The sequence below is a fragment of the Carya illinoinensis genome, chromosome 11 (genome assembly GCF_018687715.1).
Source record: "Carya illinoinensis cultivar Pawnee chromosome 11, C.illinoinensisPawnee_v1, whole genome shotgun sequence".
NCBI classification, from domain to species: Eukaryota; Viridiplantae; Streptophyta; class Magnoliopsida; order Fagales; family Juglandaceae; genus Carya; species Carya illinoinensis.
The window spans coordinates 10,964,156-10,991,767 of NC_056762.1; the positions used below are offsets into that span (position 1 = coordinate 10,964,156).

The 27,612-nt window shown below is 39.3% G+C and overlaps 1 protein-coding gene and 1 non-coding gene across 4 annotated transcripts; both read right to left on the reverse strand.

Annotated features, from left to right (window-relative positions):
• Positions 1 to 281: 281 nt before the first annotated feature.
• Positions 282 to 353, reverse strand: TRNAD-GUC. The gene has a single exon. It is a non-coding gene; the product is annotated as a tRNA-Asp (tRNA).
• A 654-nt stretch (positions 354 to 1,007) lies between these two features.
• On the reverse strand, positions 1,008 to 27,612 carry LOC122281747 (squamosa promoter-binding-like protein 6). 3 transcript variants are annotated; one of them, XM_043093505.1, is made up of 6 exons: positions 27,374 to 27,612; positions 26,194 to 27,139; positions 25,526 to 25,662; positions 6,121 to 6,693; positions 5,817 to 6,009; positions 1,008 to 1,452 (listed from the first exon to the last, which is right to left on the reverse strand). In XM_043093505.1, the coding sequence occupies exons 2-5, from the start codon at positions 26,859 to 26,861 to the stop codon at positions 5,870 to 5,872; spliced, it is 1,518 nt and encodes a 505-aa protein (XP_042949439.1). In that variant the 5' UTR covers positions 26,862 to 27,139; positions 27,374 to 27,612; the 3' UTR covers positions 1,008 to 1,452; positions 5,817 to 5,869. The 3 variants fall into 3 exon arrangements, with proteins under 3 accessions (XP_042949439.1, XP_042949437.1, XP_042949438.1); XM_043093503.1 differs by having other exon boundaries at positions 5,817 to 6,693; positions 27,374 to 27,611; XM_043093504.1 differs by lacking the exon at positions 27,374 to 27,612 and having other exon boundaries at positions 5,817 to 6,693; positions 26,194 to 27,338.

Genomic DNA, 27,612 nt, shown 5'->3' on the forward strand with positions numbered 1-27,612 from the left:
GTATGTTTTGGCTTTTGCGGTTACCATTTGGAGTCCATGACAGGACCTGAATGGAAAGAAAGCTCAAAGATTTCGAATAAATGGTTGTCCGATACCCGAAACAAGGTTACCAACTGGACGAGGATGTCAAATACTATCGATTTAAATTTAAAACCGATTAATGCAATGGCGAAGAGCTAAATTAATGATATATAGATACTTTGAACACCTCCTTGAAGGAAACCGCGAGAGAGTCCTAAACAATAAGATTATAAAAAAAAAAAATGGTTTAACAAAATAAACGCCGTTGCCGGGGATCGAACCCGGGTCACCCGCGTGACAGGCGGGAATACTTACCACTATACTACAACGACATTTGTTGATGGCTGTTTGATCATATCAATATATTAATACAAAAGTTTGTACCCCGTTCCTTTTCCTTTTTTTTTTTGTTTCATTCTTATTTATTTACTTGTTTTTAAGAAATAATAGTTACAATGGTGAGTATAAAAATGCCGTACAATTATTTTAAAAAAATTGAATAAATATGAGACTCACATAAAAATAAATTAATTTTTTAGTAATTGATCTCACTCTTTTTCAAAGTAATTGTATATGTTTGTGTACTTCACGACTGTATGTAGCATTACTTTATAATAAATGGTTGAATATTTTTCCACTTAACTAAGCTTAGGTCTTGAGTCTACCAATAAGAAAGTGGGATTTCTTCTTAATTTTCCTACTATTTTAAACTTGTTATCATCTTTGAAGAGTTATAAGAGGTTTTTATAATCTAGTTAAGGTTCTTTAAAGAAAAAATAAAAATAATTTTTCGAACAATGTTCTTCAAATTAATATTATTGCCTTTAAAATTTTCCAACCACATAAATACTATTCACTTGTAAATTCGAGAGCATCATCTTCTAACATCTTTGGTATCTTATCAATGTGGTTGATTAATGTGCTTTCAAGCACGATATGGATGAAGGAAGCAAACTACCTTCAATGGCTGAGAAATTATGCGAATGTAGAAAAAAATTGTATCATAGTTATGACTTATAAATTAGCAACATTATGATGTTTACAAACAGAACATCGCCTCTTTGACGAGCTATAATCGCCTCAACGCTTATCTTTTCACTAGTCTGTTGCCACAAGAATGTCCAGACGCAAAAGGGTTTAGTCTTTAAACCTTCACTCCCATCTCCAAAAGGAAATACAATTTAGGAAGCCAACGAAGTCAACCGTAGTCATTCTGCATACAGAACTTGACAAAATTGGCCACTTGCTCATGTCCTGGTCCCTTGTGTGGCATAAATGCAACTTATCCATAATGTAGACTGGTGAAATTTCTGACTAGTTCAGTTCCCATTGCATTACAGTGAGATCTGTTTCGTCAATTGAATACTAAAACCGTTTGCGTGGTCTATACATAATCATTATTCTGATGGGGTATATCACAGGTTGTATAATCTGAAAGAAAAGCACAACAAAACTATGAGATGCTTTGTAATTCTGATAAATCTAAAAGCAACACGATATAGTTTATACAGTTTGGAAGTGACATAGTGGCTTCCTTCCTATGTGGTTTAATTTCATCCGCAGCAGGGATATACCTTGTGAAATCACTACTTGTCTCAAAAGCTTAAACTGACAGGAAGAGGTAGATTTTATTATTTATTTTATATATTAACACTCTCCCTCATGTATGGGCAAGACTAGTCCCCCTAATAGGTGACCCAACATATGGAATATTTAATAAAATGAAGTAGAGTGTAGTATTAGGATTTGAACGCAAGACTTCTACTCTGATACCATGTGAAATAACTAGGGGTATAACCGGTCCAGTTTGGACCAGTTTTGGACATATTTTATAACCGAATCGGTATACACTGATTTTGAGATTTGAAGAATTGATACATAACTGGTTATACCCCTAAACCAGTACTTCTGGTTTATCGTTTCGGTCTGATTTTTTTTACTTTTGTATAGTATTTGTGGATTATATACTTAGTATAACTATACTATAGTGATATATAGTGGATTAACTTGGCAATGCTTGCTAAACATGGGTGGAGGTTATTCCAAGATGAGAATTCTTTACTGCATAGATCGCCCTTTCTGGTCTGCCAGTAGGGGTGGCAATATGTCACACGACCCGTTAACTCAACACGAACACGACACGATAATAGCAGGTTAGGGTTTAGCCTTAATGGGTTCGGGTCCAAATGGGTTGACCCGTTAAGACACGATTGCTTAACGGGTTGATAATGGGTTAACCCGTTTTGACCCGTTATAACCCGTTATGACACGTTAAGAAAGTTAAAGTTACAATTATATTTTTATATCTAAAAATAAAATTGTTAGAATTTCAATTTCGATATTTTTATTATTTGGATTGTAGTTTTGGACTTATAATTAGTTTTATAATTTTTATAGATATTGTAATTTTAACATTTAATAAAATTATGCTAAATTTAATCAGGTTAAAAAGGTTAATTTCAGGCCTATTCAACTTATTTATATAAATAGTTTAAAATGAGTTGTATTGTGTCGTATTAACCTATTTCGTAATATTTTCTTAATTTATTTGTTTACTTATAAAAAAAACATATTTCATAATATTTATTAATGGGTCAAAATGGGTTGACACGACACGACCCGTTATGTTAATGGGTCGTGTTAGGGTTTGAGATTTTGACACGATAAGCTTAACGGGTCGAGTTAGGGTTGACCTATATGACCCGTTAACACGCTTTGACACGACACGAACACGACCCGTTAACACGATTTGACACCCCTAGGTAATCATTCCAAAAAGGTCCTATACCTCGTATCATTTCTATTCTACCTATCCTATTTAGTTTATTATTTTTTTTTTTTTTTTTTAATATTCAATATTTCATATAAATATTGTTTTAATAATATCGATTTATAATTAATATCTATTTATTCTTAGATTTATTTTTTTATTTATTTTATTCTTTGATAGAATTCTATTTCTAATTCATTAAAAATATTTAAATATAATATTTAAAATGAAATAGAATCTATTTAATGAAAATAATATTAAATTAATGAAAATAATATTAAAAAAAAAATGGAAGGGTGATTAGAATGAATGATTCATAAATACGAATCAAAAGATTCTATGAAATCATGAAAGAGAGAAAGATTTCTCAGGTTCAAATTTCTTGGTAGTTGGGTTGGGAAGATCTCCATCTTACACTAAAGAAGATATTTGGGAGGCAAAAAAATGGATTGTGGATGGGTGTAGATGGAGGATAGGTGATTGGAATTCTATTAACATTTGGCTTGATAAATGGATCCTGAGTCATAATTCACTAGTAAAAGAAGGGAATGTGTTTAGTGATGAAAACAGGCTGGATTGTGTGAATTCTCTTATTTCTGAAGATCCTAGAGCTTGGGGTGTGACTTAGAGCTCTCTTTAATCCAAGTGTTGTGGGGGATATTCTGTAAATTTTTTTGTGTGATGGTGTAATAGTGCAGATAAGAGAATATAGGGTTATGAAAGGAATGGTGTGTTCAGTGTTAGAAGTTGTTATAAATTCATTCTGGATCAGCAGGGCTCTCAGGAAGCCGAATCTTCATCTGTAAGTATTCAGAAAGTGGTTTGGAAACAGATTTGGAACATGCCTATGCCCAACAAGATCAAAATTCTTGCTTGGCGTGCTTGTAAGGATGGGTTGCCTACAAAGGAAAATCTATTGTTAAAGCATGTTCCAAATGATGGGATCTGCAACTTGTGTAATGTTAAAAGAGAAGGAATATCTCATGCTTTGGTTAGTTGTGCGCAGATTCAGAAAACCTGGACAGATTATTTACCTGCACTAGTTATTGATAAATCCATGAATATCTATGAGGTGGTTTTTAATTTCTGTCAAGCTAAACAATATGACAGTTTGTCTATTTTCTTTGTTTTGGCTTGGGGGTCTGGTATAGGAGGAATAAATATATTCATGAACAGGTGGTCATTTCTCCTAATCAAGTTGCTGAAAATGCATTATCACTTCTGAGAAGTCATAAAGCTATTCAGAAACAATCCAGGTTGCAGGTGAGAGATCGTTATAAATGGAAGCCTCCTCAATCATATATGTTGAAGCTGAATGTGGATGAAACAATTTTTTCAGAGGTTGGAAAAATAGGTACTGGTGCAATTCTGAGAGATAACTCGGGGAAGTCTTAATGGCTACTAGCATATCAGAGGGGGATGTGGTTGAACCTAAACAAATGGAGCTATTAGCTCTTTTCCGTGGCCTTCAACTTTGTGTAAGTATGGGAATTGACAAGCTACAGGTGTCAGGTGGAGAGATTGTCTACTAGCTATTGAGGCACTGCAACAAGATAGTATGACAAATTCAATGCTTGGTGGTCTTTACCGCCAGGTTAAGCAGACGTCATTATGTTTTGGGGAATTTGTTTTTACACATCTATAGAGAAGCTAATATGGCTGGCTCATTATCTTGCTCAATATGCAAGAACTGTTGATAGTATCAACATGTGGTGAGATTGTATTTCAGACTTTTTATCTCAAATCTTATGATTTGATTTATGTCTGTAATCCTCTTTTGGTTAATGAAGTTATGGTTTGTTATTAAAAAAAAAAAAACTACTAATACTATAGTGATTTATATAGTTATTTATATATAGTAGATTACTAATAGTATTAGTATTAGTGTATATGTATAAATAATAGTATCTTATAGTGATATAGTACTTGATTATGTATGTTAGTGATAATATGCAGGTGATAACATGTTAGTGTCTAACTTAAATTATATATTTGATTATATATGTTAGTGATAATATACTTAGTTACATATATGTTAGTGATAATATGCTTGTTACAAACACTTTTTATATAAGTTATATGATTAAATCCATAGAAATATATTTATTAAAAAGAACATATCTTATAATTTATTATACTATAAAATGTATTTATTCTTAATATATATAGTTTATAATAATAACAAATGATCAAATGTTCATGTTTAAGATTAAAATTTGGTATTAGATTAATTTTATGTTATAAAATTAAATTTTTTAATGATAATGTTATATCAAATGATGTATTAAAATTTATACGATTAATTATATGTTATATCAAATGTTATATTAATTTTATGTTATTAGATTACTATTATACATGAATAGTAGGATTTTAAAATTTCATATTATATTAATTAACAATTTAACACATAATATAAAATTATTTTATATATAGTTATATATATATTATATATAATATAAAAAATCATATAAAAATATTTTTTATAATATAAAAAATTAAAAGATATATAAATTAGTCTGGTCTGGTTTTAGAAAAATGAAAGCCGGAACTAGATCGATTTTGAGAAAAATGAAACCGGTATCGGACCGACTTGTTTTGAACTGGTTCATCGGTTTTGTTTTTTTTTTTTTTCAATCATACAAATCACCACTTGTTCCAAAAGCTTAAGTTGATGGGAATGATACATTTTATTATTTATTTTATATCTTAACACAGCTGATAGCAAAGCCATCATCTTGAACCAATATAATCATTCTTTTTACAGTTGGGATTATGTGCTTATTCTTATGTTTATCATGGTTAGGCTTAAATGCAGTGTTACTACTTTCATTAGTTAGATGTATTTGTATTAAGGTTTAATGCCGTAGGGTCAAGAATGATCCCCTTCTATCAATGTAACGATATATAATGTTGAGTGAACAGAGAAAAGAATTTAAAGTAGGAATATTTCTAAGGAAACCGTTAAGTTGGTAGGTCATATGGAAGCACCGAAATTAAATTTCCAAGGAACATATTTATATACCTTGTTTGCTGAGGAGTTTATGTGATTCGGAGGCAGAAGAAAGCATCATTTTCCTACTTCATTTGCATGGACTGCCTCTGATGCTCTACTCGCTGGAGCTGTGATGACAGCTGAAGCAAGTCAATGGTAGGCCCATTTTCACTGGAATGGCGATCGTTTGAATTCAAAATAACAGACCCTTGAAAAATCCCATCTGCTATTCCAAAGTTGACAGGACCACTACCATCAGATATCATTATTGGACAAAGCCAATTCTCTTCTGCAGAATTAATTTCAGATGAAGGGAACTTATTCAACACTCCACCTGAGGAAGGCTGTGAACTTATTCCTATGAATCTCTGAGAAAATTGACCCATGCTGTCATGGGGATTGCAACTTGGCATGATCAGTGGACAAGCCATGGGAATCCCAGCCAAATGGCTTGAAGAGTTCTGTGAATGAGATGACAGAAGAGAGAGAGCACAACCGGAGTCTAAAATTCTCGATAATCCTTGAGCGGTTGATGCTGCATCAGAAAAATTGAATTCTTCCCTTCTGAATGACGTGTTCTGGAAAAGAGAATGCGAATTAGAAGTTGAGCCTCCTATATCATGTGTATCTTGACTTATATTTGCTGAAAAAATGTTTCCGGTTGCAGTATTAGCTCCGTTGTCATGAAATGTGGGGGACTGCTTTTCAATAGCCCAAGGGAAGGGGAATTTTGAATGCAGATATTCATTTGTTGACAGAGGCCCATAGTCAGTCCCATCTTTAGCTTTTAGATGCCTGCACCGGTCACTCGTGCCATATTTCTCAGGATGCAAGAGGTCACTAGGGAGAATCTCTGGGCAAATAAAGGAAGTTGTCGATATAGAACTTCCCTGAAATCTGTTGCCTCCTACAAGGAGAGTTCAACAATCACTATAAACATAATTCTAAGAATACAAGAGTCAAAACTGTAAAAATGGGAACTCAAGAACTGGTCTTCACAAGAAATAAATTTACAGTAAGAAACAAGACATTCTCATGAGCAATTGAAAGGAACCAATATCAACAGCCAGAAAATTTTTAAGAACAGAAGGCGTTCTCTAGATTCTAGAGCTTACGGTCTGGAAATTGTTTGGGCAGTACCCCAATTATTGTATTAAAGTGCCTGATGACCATTTAGGGCAGTTACTTGGAGTCTTAACATATAATAAGCATAATGAATCGCTGAGCTTGAAGATAATTGACAATTTATAAAATAAAAAGTAAGTTTAAATGGAATTTGATAAGATCTAAAATAAAAGGCATGTAAATAGTCAGACTCCTGGAAGAAGGAAAACATAGGAATTAATATAATTTAGCGAAGAGGCCTATATCCATGTCCTATAAAATTCAAAGGATGTCCTTATGACTAACTTTATATGTTGTGTATTTTAAGACCAGTTATATGAGAAATAACCTGTAAGACAATATAGGTGTGCCATGTGAAGCAATGGTGAAGTAAAGAGAATTTAGTCCTCTTAACATCTTCCGAATTTGGATGTCAGACTGGTGGTGTAACTGTACATATGTTTGTGTCAAAAGGATATGCATTTATTTTAAAATCTGATTGGTTCAAGTCAATCCAAGCACGCATGTCAGGTTGAATTGTTTGTACAGGTTGGATTGTGTGAAACAGGTTGAGACGACATGGTCAACTGGAATGGAGGGGCTGAGTAGGAAATGGGTCAAATTGGTCCAGTTGGATACCAATCCTAGCACGAGATTTGTCAAACCGTTGGGGGCAAGCATGGGCAGTCCTACATGGGAGCTCACACTTGCTTATGGCATGTGTAGTGAGTTTTTCTGATTAGTTGCACGTGCCTAGCACAGGAACATTTGGTCTGTGTAGTGCACAAGGCACATTAGACAGACAATGGCAAAGTACAGATGATGCATAAGGGCACATATCTTTAGATTCCAATGCAGATGATTTTAGGTAAATTTGATACATCATTAATTGAGTTAGCAACATCGAGACGCCATTTGAGGATGTTCAAGTCGTTTGAAGAGACAATCAAAGAAATTGTATATAAATATATTACGATTTGATGACGTGGTAGTCTATGACTCTATATGCACACAATATCTTAAAAATTGAAGACTTTAAAAAGAATTTTACAAAAGTGGAGTGTGGAAGTGTTTGGTAGAGTGAAATCTGAGCTAAGAAGTATTGAAACCAGGTTGTTAGACCTGGAAGAAGTGATCATTTCGAATTATTCTTCAAAGTTAGAGCATGAATTATTATGTTATAAACAAAAACATGTGCAACGGCTGCATAGGGAAGAGATTTTGGGGTGCCAAAAGTCATGGATTAAGTGGCTTTCGGAAGTAGATGCAAACACAAGTTTTTTTCATGCATAAAAAATAAGGTGATTGAAAGGGTTGAGCTGGACAATGGACAGATTCTTTATTCAGCTGAGGATGTCCATGATGGTGCAGTTAATTTTTTCCAAGAATTATTGACAATTTCACCAGTCGAGTGGGACGATGAAATCGGTAGATGGGAAATTCAGCACAAAATCTGCACGGAATGTAATTAGGCAACACGGTGCAGTTTGTATTTGGAAAAAGTGGTTGTGGCAACAACATGTACCAAAAAAAATGTCGTTTGTTTGTTGGCGAGCGCAACTTAAAGCTTTACCAGTTGATGTAACTATCAAAGGTCTCGGTGTGTTGATAGTTTTAAAATGTGATTGTTGTGTAGCGCCTAAAGTTGAAACTTTAGATCGTGTGCTATGTGATGGCGAGGGGGCAAGAAATGTTTGGAACTATTTTGCAGCTAATTTTGGGGTTTGGTTGCCGCAAGTAAGGTTGTGGCAGGGAGTTATTAATATTTGGTGGTTGAGGGCATTTTCAAATTCTCAAGTAGGGTGGTTACGTGGTGTGGCTTGTATTATTATTACTTAGGCAATTTGGCGCACTAGATTTGTAACTCGGATGGAAGGAATTTTTTTTGATTGGAAGACAGTTATCCGGGCCGTGAAACGTTTTTTATGGATATTTCCATCTCTCTTCGACATTTTAAAAAATTGAATTCGAAACATGTTTTATTGTTGCAAGGTCTAAACTGTCCATTGGCTCCTGTCGTGTTCAAACCTGTGCAATGGGTAGCATGGAATCATCCTCAGATGGAGTTTTACAAACTTAATGTAGATGGAAGTTCTGCCAGAAATCCAGGGCCTTCTAGAGGTGGGGGGATGTTCGGGACCACCATGACAGACTCTTGGCTGGTTTTGCACATCATTATGGGCATGCTACTAACACACTTAGCGAATGTAGAGCTCTAATTGATGGCTTGAAGATGTGTTAGGAGTTGGGTTTGAGAAATATTGTGGTGGAGTCAGATTCAAAGGTTGTGGTAGGTTGGTTTTTGTTTGGAATGCATAGATTTTGGTACCTATGGGATTTTTGGGAGGAAGTGCAGGAGCTTCTCTCTTTGTTGAATGCAAAGGTGCAACATGTTTTTCGTGCAAGGAAGGTACTAAGGGGGTGTCTTTGGATTTTTCTGGGGAGAATGATGGTCCAGGTCGTTTTCAGGGTCTTATACGTACTGATAGATGGGGTTTACCTTATTTTTTAGCATAATAGTTTTATTTGGAATGTATTAAATAGTTTTTGATTTATATTGGTTTGGATGCCTGGTTTGGATTTTTATGTCTATATGTAACCCCTAAGTGTCGGATTTGTTACCACGGTTTTCCTTTGTTATAAGTGAGGGCTATTAATAAAATTATGATTCTGTCCTCTTCTTAAAAAAAAAAAAAATGCACAATATCTTAAAAACGATAATTCATTGTTAGGATTCCCTTCTAATTGCTTCTCACCTAGTTCCACCTAAGATGTGAATGACACTTTACTATGCAAGATCTTCACAATCTACACAAATCAGGGTATGATGTTTTTACTGTTCATGTCCTCATCAACATGACGCAGCTAGGTGACTTCAAAGCATTTGTCACACTAGAGAATGCACTAACCACATATGTGCAATTCCCTAAAAAGACGAATCAATATTAGGGCTCCCTATAGTTGTTTATTAAACCCAATTCTACCTAATATAGACCCAATATAGGATCTAACATCTACTTTTCCACACCATCCGCAAAATCTAAGGCATCACTACTGTCGTTGAACTTGGCATGACCATCCACATGACAAGCGTGAAGGCAGTAGAGACAACAGTTTTTAAGTGCGAGTGATCTATGATCGAGATGGGAGAGACATCTCAATGCTGTAGGGAGTCTCGCGGCTAGATCTAGCAGCTAGGGATGCACTGATCTCAAACCCTTGTAGATTGGAAGTTTTTTAACATAGCCTGTTTGTGATTTGTGTGGAACTATCTTGAAAGTTTTGTACCAAGTAAATTTTAGTGCTATTTGTGATGTTTGGAAGACAAAAGAGATGGCAATTTCTTATCTTTCAAGATGTCATGTAAAAGTTCATAAATCCTCATGAAAAGTCTACATACTAAGTGAGTTTGCTTTGCCAATGTGCACAGGGAAATTCTTAGCCTCTACTTTTTAGTAAAAGCTCCTAGAAAATCTTTTTATTATGTTATGTTACGAAGGAGGATGTTTCTGTCGAGAGAGTTAGTGGTAGAATCGAAAAGGATCGCGTTTGTGAGAGGAGTTAACTTTCACATATCTGAAAGGGGGTGGAAGGAAAAATATGAGGTGGTAGTGTGCCATAACACAGTGTTATGGCTCGTATGCGTGCTGGAGGCATGCCTGAGAGGGGGGGGAGCAAGGAGGTGTACTCCGTGGTAAGGGAGGGCTATAGGAGTTTCGTTGCACAAACCACCATGGCCGTTATCTATCGGTTGCAGAGTACGGACGTGAGGGAAGAGTTTCTCCACTCTGTTTTCCGGAAGGTTCAGGTGGACGAGGTTGGAAAAGTCTAAAGGAGATGGCTGAGGAGATGACCCAGTCGAGGGAGCCAATAGAAAAAGTTGTTGGGGCTAAGGCGTATAGAAAGACAGTGAGACCATCCAACCTTACGTACGCAGAGGCCCTCACGGTGGCGAGACTAGTGCACGGTGAGAAGAAATCAGGTGACTATGGGCGGGATGGGGGTGTGTTTTGAGCCACTCAAGCTGTAAGGGCGTCAGAATATGGCAGGCCTAAGGTTGGGTAGGAGACGTGGGTGAGTAGTAGGCGTTTGTTGGATTTGCAGTGCAGTTGAAAAAAGTGCAGAGGGAAATGGAGGAGTTACGTGCGTATGTCGGGATAAGAAAGGATATTAAAGGGAAGGAGGAGATGAAGCTGGCTGAAGGTGAAGTGGACTCGGGGCCGTGTGATCAAGGGCCAAAAGGGCCCATATGTGGGCCTTAGCCACTTTTAGCTATGTTGGATCTAGAATGGCCGGGCTCTGTGGACAACGCCCGGCCCAGTGTTTCATTTAAAGAACGGGGCACAGGGCCTGGGCTTGGGCCGTCCCAGCCCACACTCATCTTGAGCCCTGTGGCTGGCTTACCCAGTGCCCCAATCGAATGACCCAGTCCCCATCAACGCGAGTTCGACAACGCCCAAGCTCGTGTTATGCTCGCCGATGACTGACTTGCCAACGGCGACTCCACAGAAGGTGCTGACGGGAGCAGGGGGAGATTCCGGCAAGGTGCCAGCAACCATGGGTGCACAGTACCCTAGGCCGATTTTAAGCGTCTCAACTTCGGCGTCTAGAGAAAATTTTTTTCCCTCTTATGGTGGCTAGACGACGCCGTTTAATGCAGGAGACAAAGAAGCAGGTGGGTTGAAACTCTCAAGTCACTAAATTGAATTACTTTGATAAGGGTATTGTGCGAAGTTTATGGAGCGGGGTTCATGTAGATTGGGCTCATTTGACATCAAATAGAGTGTCAGGAGGTATTGTGGTATTGTGGGATAGACGTGTTGTAGAAAGGGTGGAGGAGTTTATTGGATATTATACGGTGGCTTGCTCTTTTAAGAGTGTAGCCGATAACTATCTTTTGGCTTTTGCAGGTGTTTATGGCGCCAATTTAGACAAAGATAGAAGCTTGTTATGGGATGAACTTGTTGGGATTCACAACTAGTGGGATCTCTCTTGGTGTATAGGGGGAGATTTCAACGTTGTGAGATTCCCAAGTGAAGCGTCAGGAAGTAGAAAATTACGGCCAGCAATGGAAGCTTTCTCGGAATGCATTTTTGACTTGAACTTGGTAGACTTGCCTTTAGCCGGTGGTACCGCTACGTGGTCTAATAATCAGTCATGATCACGACTATATCGGTTTCTAATTTCACTGGAATGGGAATGCCATTTTCCAGAGGTTTTGGCAGAAGCGGTTGCCTCGTATTGGTTCGGATCATTGGCTGATTTTGCTCGATTGTGGAGGCATTTGTAAGGGTCGTCGGCCGTTTAAATTTGAGAATATGTGGCTGAAATCTGAAGGGTTTGTGGATAGGGTAAAACAGTGGTGGTCTTCCTACCAGTTCCAAGGCACTCCTAGTTTCATTTTTGCGGCAAAACTAAAAGCTCTCAATTTGCAAGTATGGGATGTGGAATCTTTTGGCAACGTAGGGGAAATGAAAAAAGCAAAGTTGTTAGAAATACAGGAGATTGAGAAACTACAAGAGGTACAACACGTCACTCAGGCAGAACAAGAAAGGAAGGTTAAGCTGGTTGCAGAAGTTGAAAGGTTGATTCTATTAGAAGAGATGTGTGGCGTAAAAAATCAAGGGCTCTATGGTTGAGGGAAGGGGTGTATAATAATATTGAGATGTTGAAGGTGGATGGAGAGGAATGCAAAGATGAACAGGTAATCCACAATCATGTTGTGGAATTCTATGAGAACCTTCTAAAGGAGCAGGTGGGATGGCAGCCTCCACTGAATGGGCTGGATTTTAACACCATAGGCGTGAGTGATACATCACGCCTAGAAAGGGACTTCAAAGAGAGAGAGGTTTTTGAAGTTGTGAGAAAAATGGCAAAGGACAAGGCACCAGGACCGGATGGCTTCTCTATGGGTTTCTTTCAGGTTTGTTGGGAAGTTATTAAGGAAGACCTATTGAAGGTCTTTCAGGAGTTTTTCAGCGAAGGAAGATTTGAAAAAAGCCTTAATACAATGTTCCTTGCTTTGATACCTAAGAAGGTGGGGGCAGCGGAGATTAAGGATTTCAGGCCTATTAGTTTAGTAAGTGGGGTGTATAAGATAATTTTCAAGGTTCTTGCGAATAGACTGAGCGAGGTGATGGGGAAAATTGTCTGTCAACCCCAAAATGTTTTTGTAAAAGGAAGACAGATCCTGGATGCGGTGTTAATTGCTAATGAATGTCTTGATAGCTGAATGAAAGCAAGGAAAACAAGAATAATGTGCAAACTTGATATGGAAAAGGCGTGTGATCATGTCAACTGATATTTCTTTCTTCATTTACTAAGGAGGTGTGGTTTTGGAGAGCGGTGGAGGACATGGATCCATTGGTACATTTCCTCAGCAAAATTCTCTGTATTGTTGAATGGAGTGTCAGTGGATTTCTTCCAAAGCTCCTGTGGAGTGAGACAAGGGGAACCATTATCCCTCTTGTTATTTGTCATAATCATGGAGGCGATAAGCAGGATGCTATCGGCTTTGGTTGTGAATGGTGTTATAACAGGCTTCTCGATCGGAATCCCGAATAGGGGTATTATTAATATTTCCCACTTATTATTTGCAGATGATACCCTGATTATGTGCAAACCAGACCAAAGGCAGGTTCAAGCGTTAAAGGCCCTACTTTTCTGCTTTGAGGCAGTCTCCGGACTGAAGGTAAATCTGGACAAATTAGAACTGGTGCCAATCGGGCTTGTTCCTAATATTCGCCTCTTGGCAAGAATGTTGGGTTGCAAGATAGCCTCCTTCCCTTTGACTTATTTAGGACTTCCGTTGGGGAGTGCTTCGAGGGCTTCTTCGATATGGGATATAGTGATCAAGAAAATAGAGCGGCGTTTAGCGGGGTAGAAAAGAATGTACTTGTCTAAAGGCGGTAGAATCACTTTGATAAAAAGTACATTATCTAACCTACCCATATATTTCTTATCTCTATTCCCGATACCAGCAAGTGTGGCAACCCGTATTAAGAAACTCCAACGAGATTTTCTGTGAGGGGGTTTGGGGGATGAATTCAAGTTTCATTTGGTTAAGCGGAAACAGGTGTGCCGCTCTATCCCGGGGGGAGGATTGGGAGTTAGGAACCTAATGGTGTTTAATCGGGCATTATTAGGCAAATGGTTATGGAGATTTGCTAGGGAACCAGACTCTCTATGGAAATTGGTCATTGAAAAGAAATATGGAGGCTTATGGGTAGATTGTTGCACTAGAGAAGTTAGTGGACCTCATGGAGTTGGATTGTGGAAACACATTAGAAGAGGCTGAGAGGTGTTTAATCGTTTTGTTAAGATCCAAGTGGGTACAGGAACCAGGATTAAATTCTGGAGCGACGTGTGGTGTGATAGTAGGGCTTTAAAAGATTTGTATCCCTCACTATTTCAATTGGTGAGTGTAAAGGATTTATCAATGGCGGATACTATAGAGGTGTCAGGGGGACGGAGTGTCAAAACACTCAGAAAATCAAGAATATTTTGGAAAAATTGGCTCTCTGATTTCCAGCCTCCTCATTCACAACGTAACCAGCTGCTATACAAGGAAATTAGATAATATGCTCTACATGGAAAAACCCCTAACTGATCCCTAATAATCAGCCTATATGCATGGTAATATATATGTACAGCTAATATTAAAAGAGTCCTAAATTGTAGAACTTCCTGAATGATATACGTTAACATCTCCCCTCAAATTGATGCTGGTAAGTCAACCAGTAACAATTTGCCAACCAAAAATTGATGTCGCTGTTGAGTCATTGCTTTGGTGAAGACATCGGCCACTTGGAGATCTAAAGAAATGTAAGGAAGAGATATTACCCGACTTTCCAAGGTATCTCGGATAGAATGACAATCAACCTCAATGTGCTTGGTCCGTTTATGGAAAACGGGATTGATGGCAATCTGAATAGCACTAGTGTTATCAGCATGAAGAGGGGTAGAAGTAGTTTGAGGAAACCCAAGCTCCTCAAGAAGACCGCGTAACCATACAATTTCAGAACAAGCAGTAGACATGGCACGATACTCGGCCTCAGTAGAGGATTTAGAAACACGATCCTGTTTCTTACATCTCCAAGAAATTAAGGCATCACCTAAAAACATATACCAACCCGTAGTAGATCGACGTGTATCCAGACATCCAGCCCAATCGGCATTACTATAGGCAACAAGTTGAAGAGATGAGCTTGTAGGAAAGAATAAGCCACGAGTGGGCGAACCCCGAAGATAGCGAATGATATGTCGAACTGCAGCAAGATGGAGATGCCAAGGATAAGACATAAATTGACTGACCTGATGAACAGCATAAGAAATATCGGGGTGAGTAGTGGTCAAGTAGATAATACTCCCAACTAGGCGCCGATAGAGAGTAGGATCATCCAGAAGGTCCCCTTCATCTTTCCTATATTTGACATTTACCTCCATAGGAGTATCAACAGAAGAAGTGTCCTCCAAACCAGCCAAGGTAATAAGATCTTGAATATATTTGTGCTGGTTCAAGAAAATACCATTGGCCCGATGATGTACTTCTAGACCTAAGAAGTATGTGAGTCGGCCAAGATCTTTCATATGGAAAGTCGCATGCAACAGCTGCTGAAGCTTAGTGATCAAATCATAGTCAATGCCAGTAATGATAATATCATCCACATAAACCAAGAGAATGACTATACCCGATGCAGACTTATGGAAGAAGAGAGAAGAATCATACTGACTTTGTGTAAAACTGAAGGTAAGAAGTGTACTGCGAAACTTCTCAAACTAGGAGTTGGGAGCCTGCTTGAGCCCATACAGAGAACGCCTTAGCTTACAGACATCATGAGGAGAAGAAGTAGTCATACCAGAGGGAAGTGTCAGGTAAATCTCTTCTTGGAGATCACCATGAAGAAATGCGATCTTCACATCCATTTGATGCAGTTGCCACGACTGGGAAGCGGCAATAGCTAAGATGGTTCGAACCGTGGCCATTTTGACAACATGAGCAAATGTCTCCTCATAATCAATCCCATATTCCTGTTTGTTTCCCAGAGCTACTAGGCGTGCTTTGTACCGGTCTAAAGAGCCATCAGAACGAAGTTTTACAGAGAAAACCCATTTACTCCCAATAGGCTTGACTGTAGGAGGGCAAGAAACAATATCCCAAGTGCGATTCTCCTCAAGTGCTTGAAGTTCTGTTTGCATTGCATTTTGCCAACACTCATGTTCCATGGCTTGTTTGTAGCTAGAGGGAATGGAAATAGAAGATAAAGTAGCCACAAGAGAGACAGGGAAGAAGAAACCATACCAATTTGGGGTCGAGAAGGGCGAGTAGATCGGCGAAGAGTGGTGGAAGCAGGAGCAGGATCAGGCGCCAGGTTAAGATCGTGAGAGGGCATAGAGGAAGTGGAACCAGACTCATGTCGATGACGTCGTGCATATACAAAACCAGGTTTGAACCTTTCCACAATTGTCGGGGAATCAGAAAAGCTAGGCAGAAGAGATATAGATGCAGATGGCAGCTCATCATGAGATGGAAAGAAATATTGATTTTCAAAGAAAACCACATTCCTAGAAACATGTATACGACGAGCATGGGGATCATAACAAACATAACCCTTTTGAGGTATAGCATAACCAAGAAAGGCACACTTAACAGATTGAGCAGTAAGTTTATGTCGTTCATGAGCAGAGAGATGCACAAAACAAACACAACTAAATGCCCGAAGATCAGAATATGAAGGAGAATGGCCAAATGACTTAAAGAAGGGAGAAACATGATGTAACGTAGGAGAGGGTAAGCGATTGATCAAATGAACCGCAGTAGAAAGTGCTTCACACCAAAAACGAGGAGGAACAGATGATTCAAGTAAAAGGGTTCTTACCACATCAAGAAGGTGACGATTTTTCCTCTCAACAACACCATTTTGTTGCGGTGTCGAAGGACAAGAACGCTGAGAGATAATCCCTTTGCTTTGAAGAAAGTCCTGAAACTCATTAGACATGTATTCACCACCAGAATCAGAGCACAAGACCTTGATGCTAGTAGAGAATTGAGTCTCAATAAGTGCAAGAAAGCGCTTAAATACTGAAAAAACTTCGGCCTTAGCCCTTAGGAAGTAAACCCAAGTAAAGCGACTAAAGTCATCAATAAACGTAACAAAGTACTTGTAATGGGCATGAGAAACAATAGGTGCAATCCCCAAACATCACTATGGATAAGATCGAAGCATTGTGAGGCACGAGATGCATGATGAGGAAAAGGTAGAACTTTACTTTTTCCAAGTTTGCATGGTGTACAATCAAAAGAAAGATCAAGAGAAGAACATGCTTTATTTCCCAATAAACCAGAATTAAACAAAGTACGAAGTACATCAGAGTTTGGGTGGCCTAGACGTCTATGTCACATCTTATTTCCAGAACCAACAACATTACATGCAAAGGAAAGTAAAGGAAAACTAGGAATAATGGTGGAAGGAGAGACATGAAGAGGAAAGAGTCGTCCCACTTTAGGCCCCTTCACGATCATCTTCCCTGACACTTGATCCTGCACAACACAACTAGAACGAGAGAAATGAACATTACAATTATTATCAACCAATTGACCAGCAGAGATAAGATTTGTGGAGAGATTAGGAGACACAAAAACATCAGTTAAGGAAGAAGAAAGATCACCAACAGCACTGATAGGCAGAGAACTGCCATCAGCAGTGTTAATTTTCAGATTTCCATCATAATTTCTGACATTGGAAAGAGGAACAACAGTATTGGTCATATGGTTAGAGGCGCCAGAGTCAAAATACCATGGCTTAGAAGAAACGTTATGATTACTTGAGAGCCCAAAAGCAGAAAAAGCAGAAATGATCATTTGTTGTACCATTTCAGGAGTGAGTGTGTTTGGGTTCGCTAAGGTTGTAGGAGCAGGAATAGGAAAAACTGGTGAGGCAGCAGGCAATGCAGCAGAACTAGAGGCACCAGTGGAGGCATGATAAGCAGTACCCTACTTTTTTTCAGGTCGAATGGGACAAGCAGAGATGATATGGCCCTGTTTCTTGTAGTAGTTACAGAACTTCTTGGGACAATCCCGAGCAATATGACCAAAGGCTTTACAACTAAAGCATTGGACAGCCCGCATGTCTCTACCCTTATTCCTCCCTTGTGCGGCATAAGCCACAGTAACAGGTGCACTAACATTACCCCGATGTTCCATGGTAGCTTGAGTTACTATACGCTGCTCCTCGAGAAGAAGTTCACTCAAACAAGCATCCAGAGATGGTACAGGATGACGATTCATCAAATTAGAATGGGCAATTTCAAAGTCAGAATGGAGCTTCATCAAGAATTGATCTCTCTTGCTTGTTTCATGTACTGCTTGAACAACAGAGAGAGCTACAGCGGGAACATTAGCATAAACAATGTCTAAATAATCTACCCATAGATTTTGAAAACCAGAAAAATATTCCTCAATGGAGAGACTTCCCTGTGTGAAATTCGCCATCTCATACTCCAATTGAAAACGCCGAGCCATGTTGTCTTGATTGTAGACTTTGTTTAGATAATTCCACATGGCAGCGGCAGTTTTATAAGGCCTCAAATTGAGAACAAGATGAGGCTCAACCGAGCTAAGGATCCAGGTCATAACCTGAGCATCCTTGATTTCCCATTTAGATAAAGCCTCTTCATCTTTAGGTGCGGGATCACTTCCAGTAATATGACCCCATAGTTCTTTCCCTTTGACAAATAATTGAAATTGAAAGGACCAGGCAGAGTAATTTTTGCCAGTAAAACGTATAGGGAATGAGTCCAACTTATCAGAGGACGACATGATGGAACTGGAAAAAAAAATCCAACCAAAATTTGTGCACCACAACAAAAATGCCGTAAACCAAAGAGAACTAATAGATAGTGCCGAAAACAATAAGTAAATTTGCAGTCGGCAAAAGAAACACAGGCTGAAATCCAAGAAAACTCAAGCCAAAATCAACAAGAAGCCAGGAAGAAACAAACCCACACCGATGACCGAAAACCACCAAGAATTCCAGACAACACGTGCACCTAGAGCACTAAACTTTCTCCTTGCCCAAAACCAGATGGCACTGAAAGTACCCAAGAAGAAACCAGATGGTGCTGAGAAGCTGAAAATCCACTCAGATGGCGCCGAAATCCACAAGAAACCCCAGAAGAAAATGCAGACAGCGCCGATAGCCAAGAACACAACCTCAAACAGCACCGATAGTGCAGAAAAGGTAAAAAAAAAAAATCAAACTATGAACCTTGCTCTTGATACCAAGTCAAAACACTCAGAAAATCAAGAATATTTTGGAAAAATTGGCTCTCTAATTTCCAGCCTCCTCATTCACAACGTAACCAGCTGCTATACAAGGAAATTAGATAATATGCTCTACATGGAAAAACCCCTAACTGATCCCTAATAATCAGCCTATATACATGGTAACATATATGTACAGCTAATATTAAAAGAGTCCTAAATTGTAGAACTTCCTGAATGATATACGTTAACACGGAGTACTTGGAATATTAATTTTGGTAGAGTAGTTCAGGATTGGGAGATAAGCAGCATTGCAGATTTTTACAGTTTTATTTATTCTATAAGAGTAAATAGCCAGCAAGAAGATGTCATGCGGTGGATTCCAGCAAGAAAAGGTATCTTCTCGGTTAAGTCTTTCTATAAGGCTCTCACCCCAGAGTCCAACTCTCATTTCCCTTGGAGAAAGATCTGGAGTCACAAGGCACCTCCAAAAGCCTCATTTTTTGTCTGGACAACCTCCCTAGGTAAGATTCTTACCACTGATAATCTAAGGAAAAGAATGATTATTATTGTAGATTGGTGTTGTATGTGTAAAGGAGGGGGAGAGTCAATAAATCTTCTGTTACATTGCAATGTAGCAAGGACTCTATGGAACGAAGCGTTTGTTCGTTTGGCAATGGTTTGGGTGATGCCAAAAATGGTGGAGGTAGCGTTGGCCAGTTGGCCTAGCATAAGAGGCAAGCAACCGATTAAAACTACGTGGAAGATGATCCCTATTTGCATCTTGTGGAGGGAGCGCAACGAGTGGACTTTCGAAGACAAGGAAAGATCTGTAGAGGAGCTTAAATTCTTATTTTTAAGAACTCTTTGTAGTTGGGCCATAGCTGTAGATTTTAATGGCATGGCCCTTCGAGATTTCCTTGCCTTAATGTGCCAACTTAGGTGGGGCATCAGAGTTGTAATAGAGGTTTTTTGCCATTCTTTGATCAATATAATTATTTATTTATCAAAAAAAATTTCTTATCTTTCACACCAAACTTTAGAAGTCAATCCTGCTTGGAATTGGGTGGGTTTTGGGTAGAATCAGAAGGAAAATTTTCAACTCTGAAATCTATTGGGCTTGATGTTGGGAGGGCTGTATTCCAACCCAATAGGGTCAGAATTACACCGCTAAATGAAACAACAACCTGTCAATCAATTTTGAGGTTAAGAGGAGCTGCCAAGAAACTTCGATTCCGTTCAAGTTTTTGGCAGGTCTTAAGAGTATTAACAGAATCATATCCCACCAAATTAGCCATTCCCTGATCTTAGCATTTTATTATAATTGTAAATTATTTCATTCCTTTTATAATTGTTACCATAGAAAGACAAGGCATATCTCTATATATTTTATACGATCCTACACTGTAAATGGACACTTCAGAAATATTCAATTCAATTCTTGACATGGTATCAGCCAAACAACGTTTCTAAACCTTCAAACCCAACACCTTTCATGGCCGAACCCCCCAAGCCCCCTCCTTCTCCTTCTCCCTATCTACTTCATCCCTCTGATTCTCCTAGTCTTATTCTCATCTCTGGCCAACTTACTGGAGATAATTACCCCAAATGGCAAAAAGTCATGACTTGTGCTCTCAACGCCAAAAACAAATTCAGTTTTGTTGATGGTTCCCTTCCTCCACCAGCCACAGATTCACCCAACTATTCTCAATGGAATCAAACCAAGGACATGGTTCTTACTTGGCTCTTAACTCCATCAGCCCCTTCCTAGCCAACTCTCTTGAATTCCATACTGATCCCCGTGAAGTGTGGCTTAATCTTGAATCTCGTTTCTGTCATGGAAACAACGCACGGGGTCTACCATCTTAAACGAGAATTAGCTTCCCTGCATAAAAACACCACCTCCATTCATGACTACTACAACCAGATTAAACAACTCTGGGATGAACTTACTCATCTTAAAAAATGCAGTGATCTCAAAGAATTTCAACAACAAGCAGAGGATGAAAGAGTTTACCAGTTTCTTCTTGGCCTCAATGATTCCTTCTCTCAATTAAGAACCCAGATTCTAACCATGGAACCCCTTCCCCCCATCACCAAAATTTTCTCTATTTTGTTTCAGGAGGAACAGCAGCGGCTCCTCACCTTTGGCACACCCCAATCGAAATAACCAGTTTTGCTGCCCACTCCAGTGGCCCCTCGAAACCACTCCTCCGATGCTCAGAATGTGGAAGGAATGGCCACACACGTGACCAGTGTTGGCGCATCATCGGCTACCCTCCAGGCCGAGCACCTCGCCCAAAGACCCAGCCTTCTCTTCTTGGTAAACCACCATTGGGCCGCTCACCGATGGCTCGTCACGCCTACTCCTCCACCACGAACTCACTGGTACCCGGTCTCACCCCTGAGTTCTATCAAAAGCTCCTAGATTTGCTCAGCCCACCGAACCCCTCCAGCAATTTTGTGGGTAATGTTTCTTCCCCTTTCTCTTCCACTTCCAGCCGAACATGGATTATTGATAGTGGAGCTAGCCACCACATGTGCCATGATCGGAATTTGTTCTCTGATTTTTCCTCCCTCTCCAATCCTCCGAATGTTTGCTTACCCATTGGAACATCACTTCCCATTGAAGGGATTGGCACCATCCCTTTGACCGATTCTCTCATTTTAGCTAATGTCTATTTTGTCCCTTCCTTTCATTTTAATTTACTTTCTATACCCCAACTCACATCAACTAATACTTGCCTTGTTCTTTTTTCTTCCACTCAATGTTTTTTTAAGGACCCACAATCGACGAAGCTGATTGGAGCGGGTGCGTTTTGCAATGGACTTTACGTATATCGGCCTCCATCCGTCATGGCTTCTTCTACTCAGACTCTCGTTAATAAGATCCTATGGCACCAACGCCTAGGTCACCCTTCTCGTTTAAATATTCTCACTCTTTTTAATAATAATCCTCGTATTATTTTTGATTGTGATATTTGTGCTCGTTCAAAACATACTCGACTTCCTTTTCCATTAAATGCTAATAAAAGTACTTTTGCTTTCAATCGCATTTTTTGTGATACATGGGGTGGTTATCATACTTCTTCACTTTGTGGTGCTTATTATTTCCTCACTATTGTCGATGATTTTTCTCGCTTCACTTGGATATACCTCATGTACCATAATCTGAAGCTTATACTCATCTTCTTCATTTCTTTGCACTTATCCAGAATCAGTTTAATACCATGATTAAAATTATACGAACTGATAATGGACAAGAATTTCTCTCCCATAAATTTCAAAATTTTCTTCATGACCACGGGATCATTCATGAACGTACCTGTGTCGAAACTCCACAACAAAATGGTGTTGCGGAGCGAAAACACCGGCACCTCCTGAATGTCGCTCGTAGTCTCCACTTTCAAGCGCATTTACACTTAAAATTTTGGGGCGAATGTGTCCTCACTGCTGCTTATCTTAATAATCGCACCCCCAATCGCATTCTTCAAAATAAATCTCCTTTTGAACTTCTCTTCAATACCTCACCCAATTACGCTCACTTACGCATATTTGGCTGTCTTTGTTATGCTCAAACCCTTCATGCTTCCCGTGATAAATTCTCACCTCGTGCCTCAAAATGTGTCTTTCTTGGATATCCCGATCATCATAAAGCTTACAAGCTTTATAACCTAGATACCCACACTATTTTTTATTCTCGTGATGTTACCTTTCATGAACACATATTTCTATTCCAAACACTCTCCACCCCACCCCTCCAGATCCCTCACTACCTATTATTCCTCTTCCTGCTCCCGAGCCCATCTTACCACCACCATCTCCTATTTCTTCCCCCTCTATTTCCGAAACCCCACCACCACCCCAATCTTCTCTCTCTCTTCGTCCTAGACGTACCATCACTCAACCTGCTTATCTACAGGATTACATCTGTCCGACCATACATATGGAGTCCATTGCATCCTCATCCGTTGCATCAATTTCATGTACTGCTCATCCTTTATCTACTTTTCTTTTATATTCTCGTTTTTCTCCTTCTCATCTTACTTTTTTAACTGCTCTCACCACGTTTGTTGATCCTTCCTGTTACTCCACTACCATTCACCACCCTCATTGGCGTGAGGCCATGTTTGCTGAGCTCCGAGCCTTAGAGGGCAATGCCACCTGGACCCTCGAACCTCTTCCTCCTGGTAAGAAACCCATTGGATGCAAATGGGTCTTCAAAACTAAACTCAAGGCCGATGGTTCTATCGAGAGGTACAAAGCTCGGTTAGTTGCCAAATGATACACTCAAGTTGAAGATGTTGATTATCATGAAACTTTTGCTCCAGTTGCTAAAATGACCACTGTCCGCTGCTTACTGGCCGTTGCTGCCACCAGAAATTGGGTCATTCACCAACTTGATGTTCACAATGCCTTTTTACACGGTGATCTTGATAAAGAGGTCTATATGACACCCCCACTTGGTTATTGCCCTAAGGGGGAGACTCGTGTGTGTCGGCTACAGAAATCACTATACGGTCTAAAGCAAGCCTCCCGCAACTGATTTTTTAAACTAACCATTGTACTTCTTGATGCAGGTTTTCATCAGTCTCAGGCATACCACTCTTTATTTACTCTTTTTTTTGATAAGTTACCACTCTTTATTTACTCTTATCTCCCCCACTAGCATCACCATGGTTCTCGTTTATGTTGATGACATCCTAGTTGCTGGCAATGATATTTCTCAGATTGATATTTTCAAATGCATTCTCTCTACACATTTCAAAACAAAGGATCTTGATTCTCTCAAATGCTTCCTTGGTCTTGAAGTTGCTCGTTCTCAGACTGACATTTTTCTCAACCAACGCAAGTATACCCTTGACATCTTGACTGATAGCGGCCAACTTGCTGCTCAGACTGCCTTCTTTCCTATGGAACAAAACTTGAAGCTCACTGACCATGATGGATCTCTTCTCACCGACCCGGGAGCCTATCGCCGACTGGTTGGTCGCCCCATCTATCTGACCATTACCCGCCCTGATATTGTTTTTGCAGTAAATATTCTCAGTCAATTCATGCATGCTCCTCGCGATCCACACATGCAAGCTGCCATTCGTGTTCTACACTACCTCAAAGGCAGTCCTAGTCAAGGCATTTTCTTCTCCTCCTCCAGTCCTTTACATGTTACTGCCTACACCGACTCCGATTGGGCTAGTTGTCCTTCCACCCGCCGATCCACCACAGGGTTTTTTATTCAGCTTGGCATGAGCCCCATTTCTTGGCGCACAAAGAAACAAACGACAGTGGCTCGTTCCTCAGCTGAAGCTGAATATCGCGCCATGGCTGTCACTACTTGCGAACTCATCTGGCTGAAACAACTTCTCACAGATCTCGGTGTCTCTCATCCCGAACCTATCAATCTTTATTGTGACAATCAATCCGCTCTCCACATCGCTCACAATCCAGTCTTTCATGAGTGCACCAAACATATTGAAATTGATTGTCACATCGTTCGTGATAAAATTCGGGCCGGCCTTCTTACCGCTGTTCACACATCTTCTCATTAGCAAATTGCCGACATCTTCATCAAAGCCTTGGGACAGGAACTTTTTCATCACTTTCTTTGCAAGTTGGGCATTACGTATCTTCATGCACCAACTTGAGGGGGAGTATTAACAGAATCATATCCCCACCAAATTAGCCATTCCCTGATCTTAGCATTTTATTATAATTGTAAATTATTTAATTCTTTTTATAATTGTTACCATAGAAAGACAAGGCATGTATCTATATATTTTATACGATCCTACACTGTAAATGGACACTTCAGAAATATTCAATTCAATTCTTGACAAAGAGCTTACTCTTCCCCATTAATTTTTCCCTTTGAGAGTACAACATAATTCAAATAAATGATATTAACAATATACAGACACTAACAAATTTTGTCAAGTTATATTAATAATCTAAAGAGACTAGTAAAATCAGAAACAAACAACAATATTTGAACAAGCAATCATACATATAGATTCAACTATTAGAACCTATGTACAAAAACATATCAGGGATTACAGAACAAAAGATTATGAAATCCTGCACTCCACTATAGTCATTATACACGATGGAAGCAGTCAAAGACCTTAAATTAGAAATCAAAGTACCATCAAGTTTTCTAATTAAGCAGAGGAAATTCAGTCATATGGTGGACAACAAAAAAAATCCCTGAAGAAAACTAAAGGAGTGGTAAATCCATGTTAATAACTTATTGTTTGGGACCAATTAAGCACCAGAGTAGAGAATTTTTTTTTTTTGGGGGGGGGGGGGGGGGGGGGGGGGGGGGTGGGGTTGTTGTAGGGGCGTTGGTGGAGGAGGTGGAGGAAGAGTTTAATACCATCATATGATTGAAGCAATCTCCCATCCCGGCGGAATTGACTACCCACTTGAGGCTTTCTGCGTCGCTCATTATGGCCTGCAAGGCGTTTACGGCAGCTACGCTTACAATCATCAAATTCAGCCAACAAATGAAACCTGGATGGTGTGCATATCATAGCAGCAATAAGAATTACAACACGATAAATGAGTCAAGGTAATGGCTTACAGAATTAAAATGTTGAAAAATGTTGGTTTAACTTCTCAAAAATCATGTCCTGAGTTAAAAAGTAAAAATGATCAACTTGAGAAAAAAAAAAAAAAAAAAAAACAGATCTTTTCCATAAAATCTCAAGTTTAGGACACAGTAACTTAAAACAATGACTATTGGGACCAGAGAGGATAGGACAGACGAATTAATATCTTCTCATGCAAAATAAAGAAGAAATACTAGATGATAATAGATGATACGAAAGACAAGATGGTGAAAGACAATGCGAGGGAATCCAATTTGAAGGAATCCTGTACTCAGAAACAAAGAACAGCATACAGTTGAACGAACTATAAGTTCTTCAATGGCTCCTTCTGACTGCCGAAAGGACATGAAAATTAAAGGGAAAAAAAATAAATTCTTTGGGCATATCTACATGTAGGGGATTTGAAGTGAAGGCTTAATAAAACACAACTGACCTGCTACACTGTTGGCAAAACCTCTGTTCCATGCCATTCACAATGACTTTGGAAGTCTTGGAGTGGTCCTCACAAACTTTATGCCTCTTGTTGTAGTCTTTAAAAGAGCTGAGATCCTTGTTACAACCATAAACTTGGCAGAATGCAGTCTGCGAATGTAACCCTGATGATGTCCGTGTTCTTTTCGCTGGAGGTACAGATGACTCTGACGAAGATAAGATCGGAATTCCTTTTGAAAATTTAGAATTACAGCCATCTCTGTGATCAGGAAGCCGTCCAAGCTTCAAATCAAAGAAGGACGAGTCCCGACTGTTTGAATCCACCACAGAGCTTGAGAGCTTAGAAGTAGAGTCATCTTCTCCAATTGCATTTGACGTGGCCATGATTGGATTAACAACTCTTCCACCCCCAACGTGACCGCTCAGAACTTCGCCAAACGAATCGTAGGCTAACTGTTTACCAATTATCTCTGGAAAACCCAATTCCTCAAAACCTTGATTCTCAACAGCTTCTTGTTGACCAGACACTAACTGGTTGCCATAACTACATGGCGTTCTGAATTCCAAACCCAACCAAGTTTTCTTGTTTCTCGAGGGCGAATTACTAGGCAAAACCATTCCATCGGGGTCAAGCCCCTTCCCTTCACCAACATAATTCCAAGGATCCATATCAAGCAACTGGGCCACAGTTTAAGAGATCACACAAACCCACTACAGTTCATGCACAACAACCAAAAAAGTAAAGAATTTTCTTAGTACATTTCAGCCCAGAAACCAAGTTGAATTTTAACCTCCAAATCCACTAATGCGCCTAAGCACTTGATACTGGTAACCATTGGATAATCAGAAAAGAACTGTTCACAACACTGTCGGTCAGCCTACATATACAAAGAGAAAGACCTCACAAATCCTCTCCTTGAAGCTTCATATCGTGGGAATCTCAATTCCTGATAAACCAATTGAATTGAAAAAAAAAGAACCGTTTATAAAAAATTCCGAACCCACGTAACTGAACAGTACAAAAATGTCTGAAACCACGTGAATCCAATCAAGAAACAGGTAATAATTTTCAATGCAAGGACTTAATCAGAAAAAACAAAGAACAAATATAATAAGCAAGAACACCGGTCAGATAATAATTGATATGACAGAGAGAGAGAGAGAGGGAGGGGGTACTTTACCAATGTACTGTAGATATAGCGGTATTGTAATGTGGGGCTTAAGCGGACAGGACTCAAGGTGAATAAGAGAGATACCACTCGTATCAGTGCGTCCCAAAATCCATGGAAGATGATGTGGCTACTATTTTTAGGGGCAGATGGTGATTGAGTGAGCGAGTCGGTGAACTAACATGAACAGTAGTTTAACTTCTTGAGCAAGTATGGAAGTCTCCGCAGTCCCTACCCACATCATAGAATCA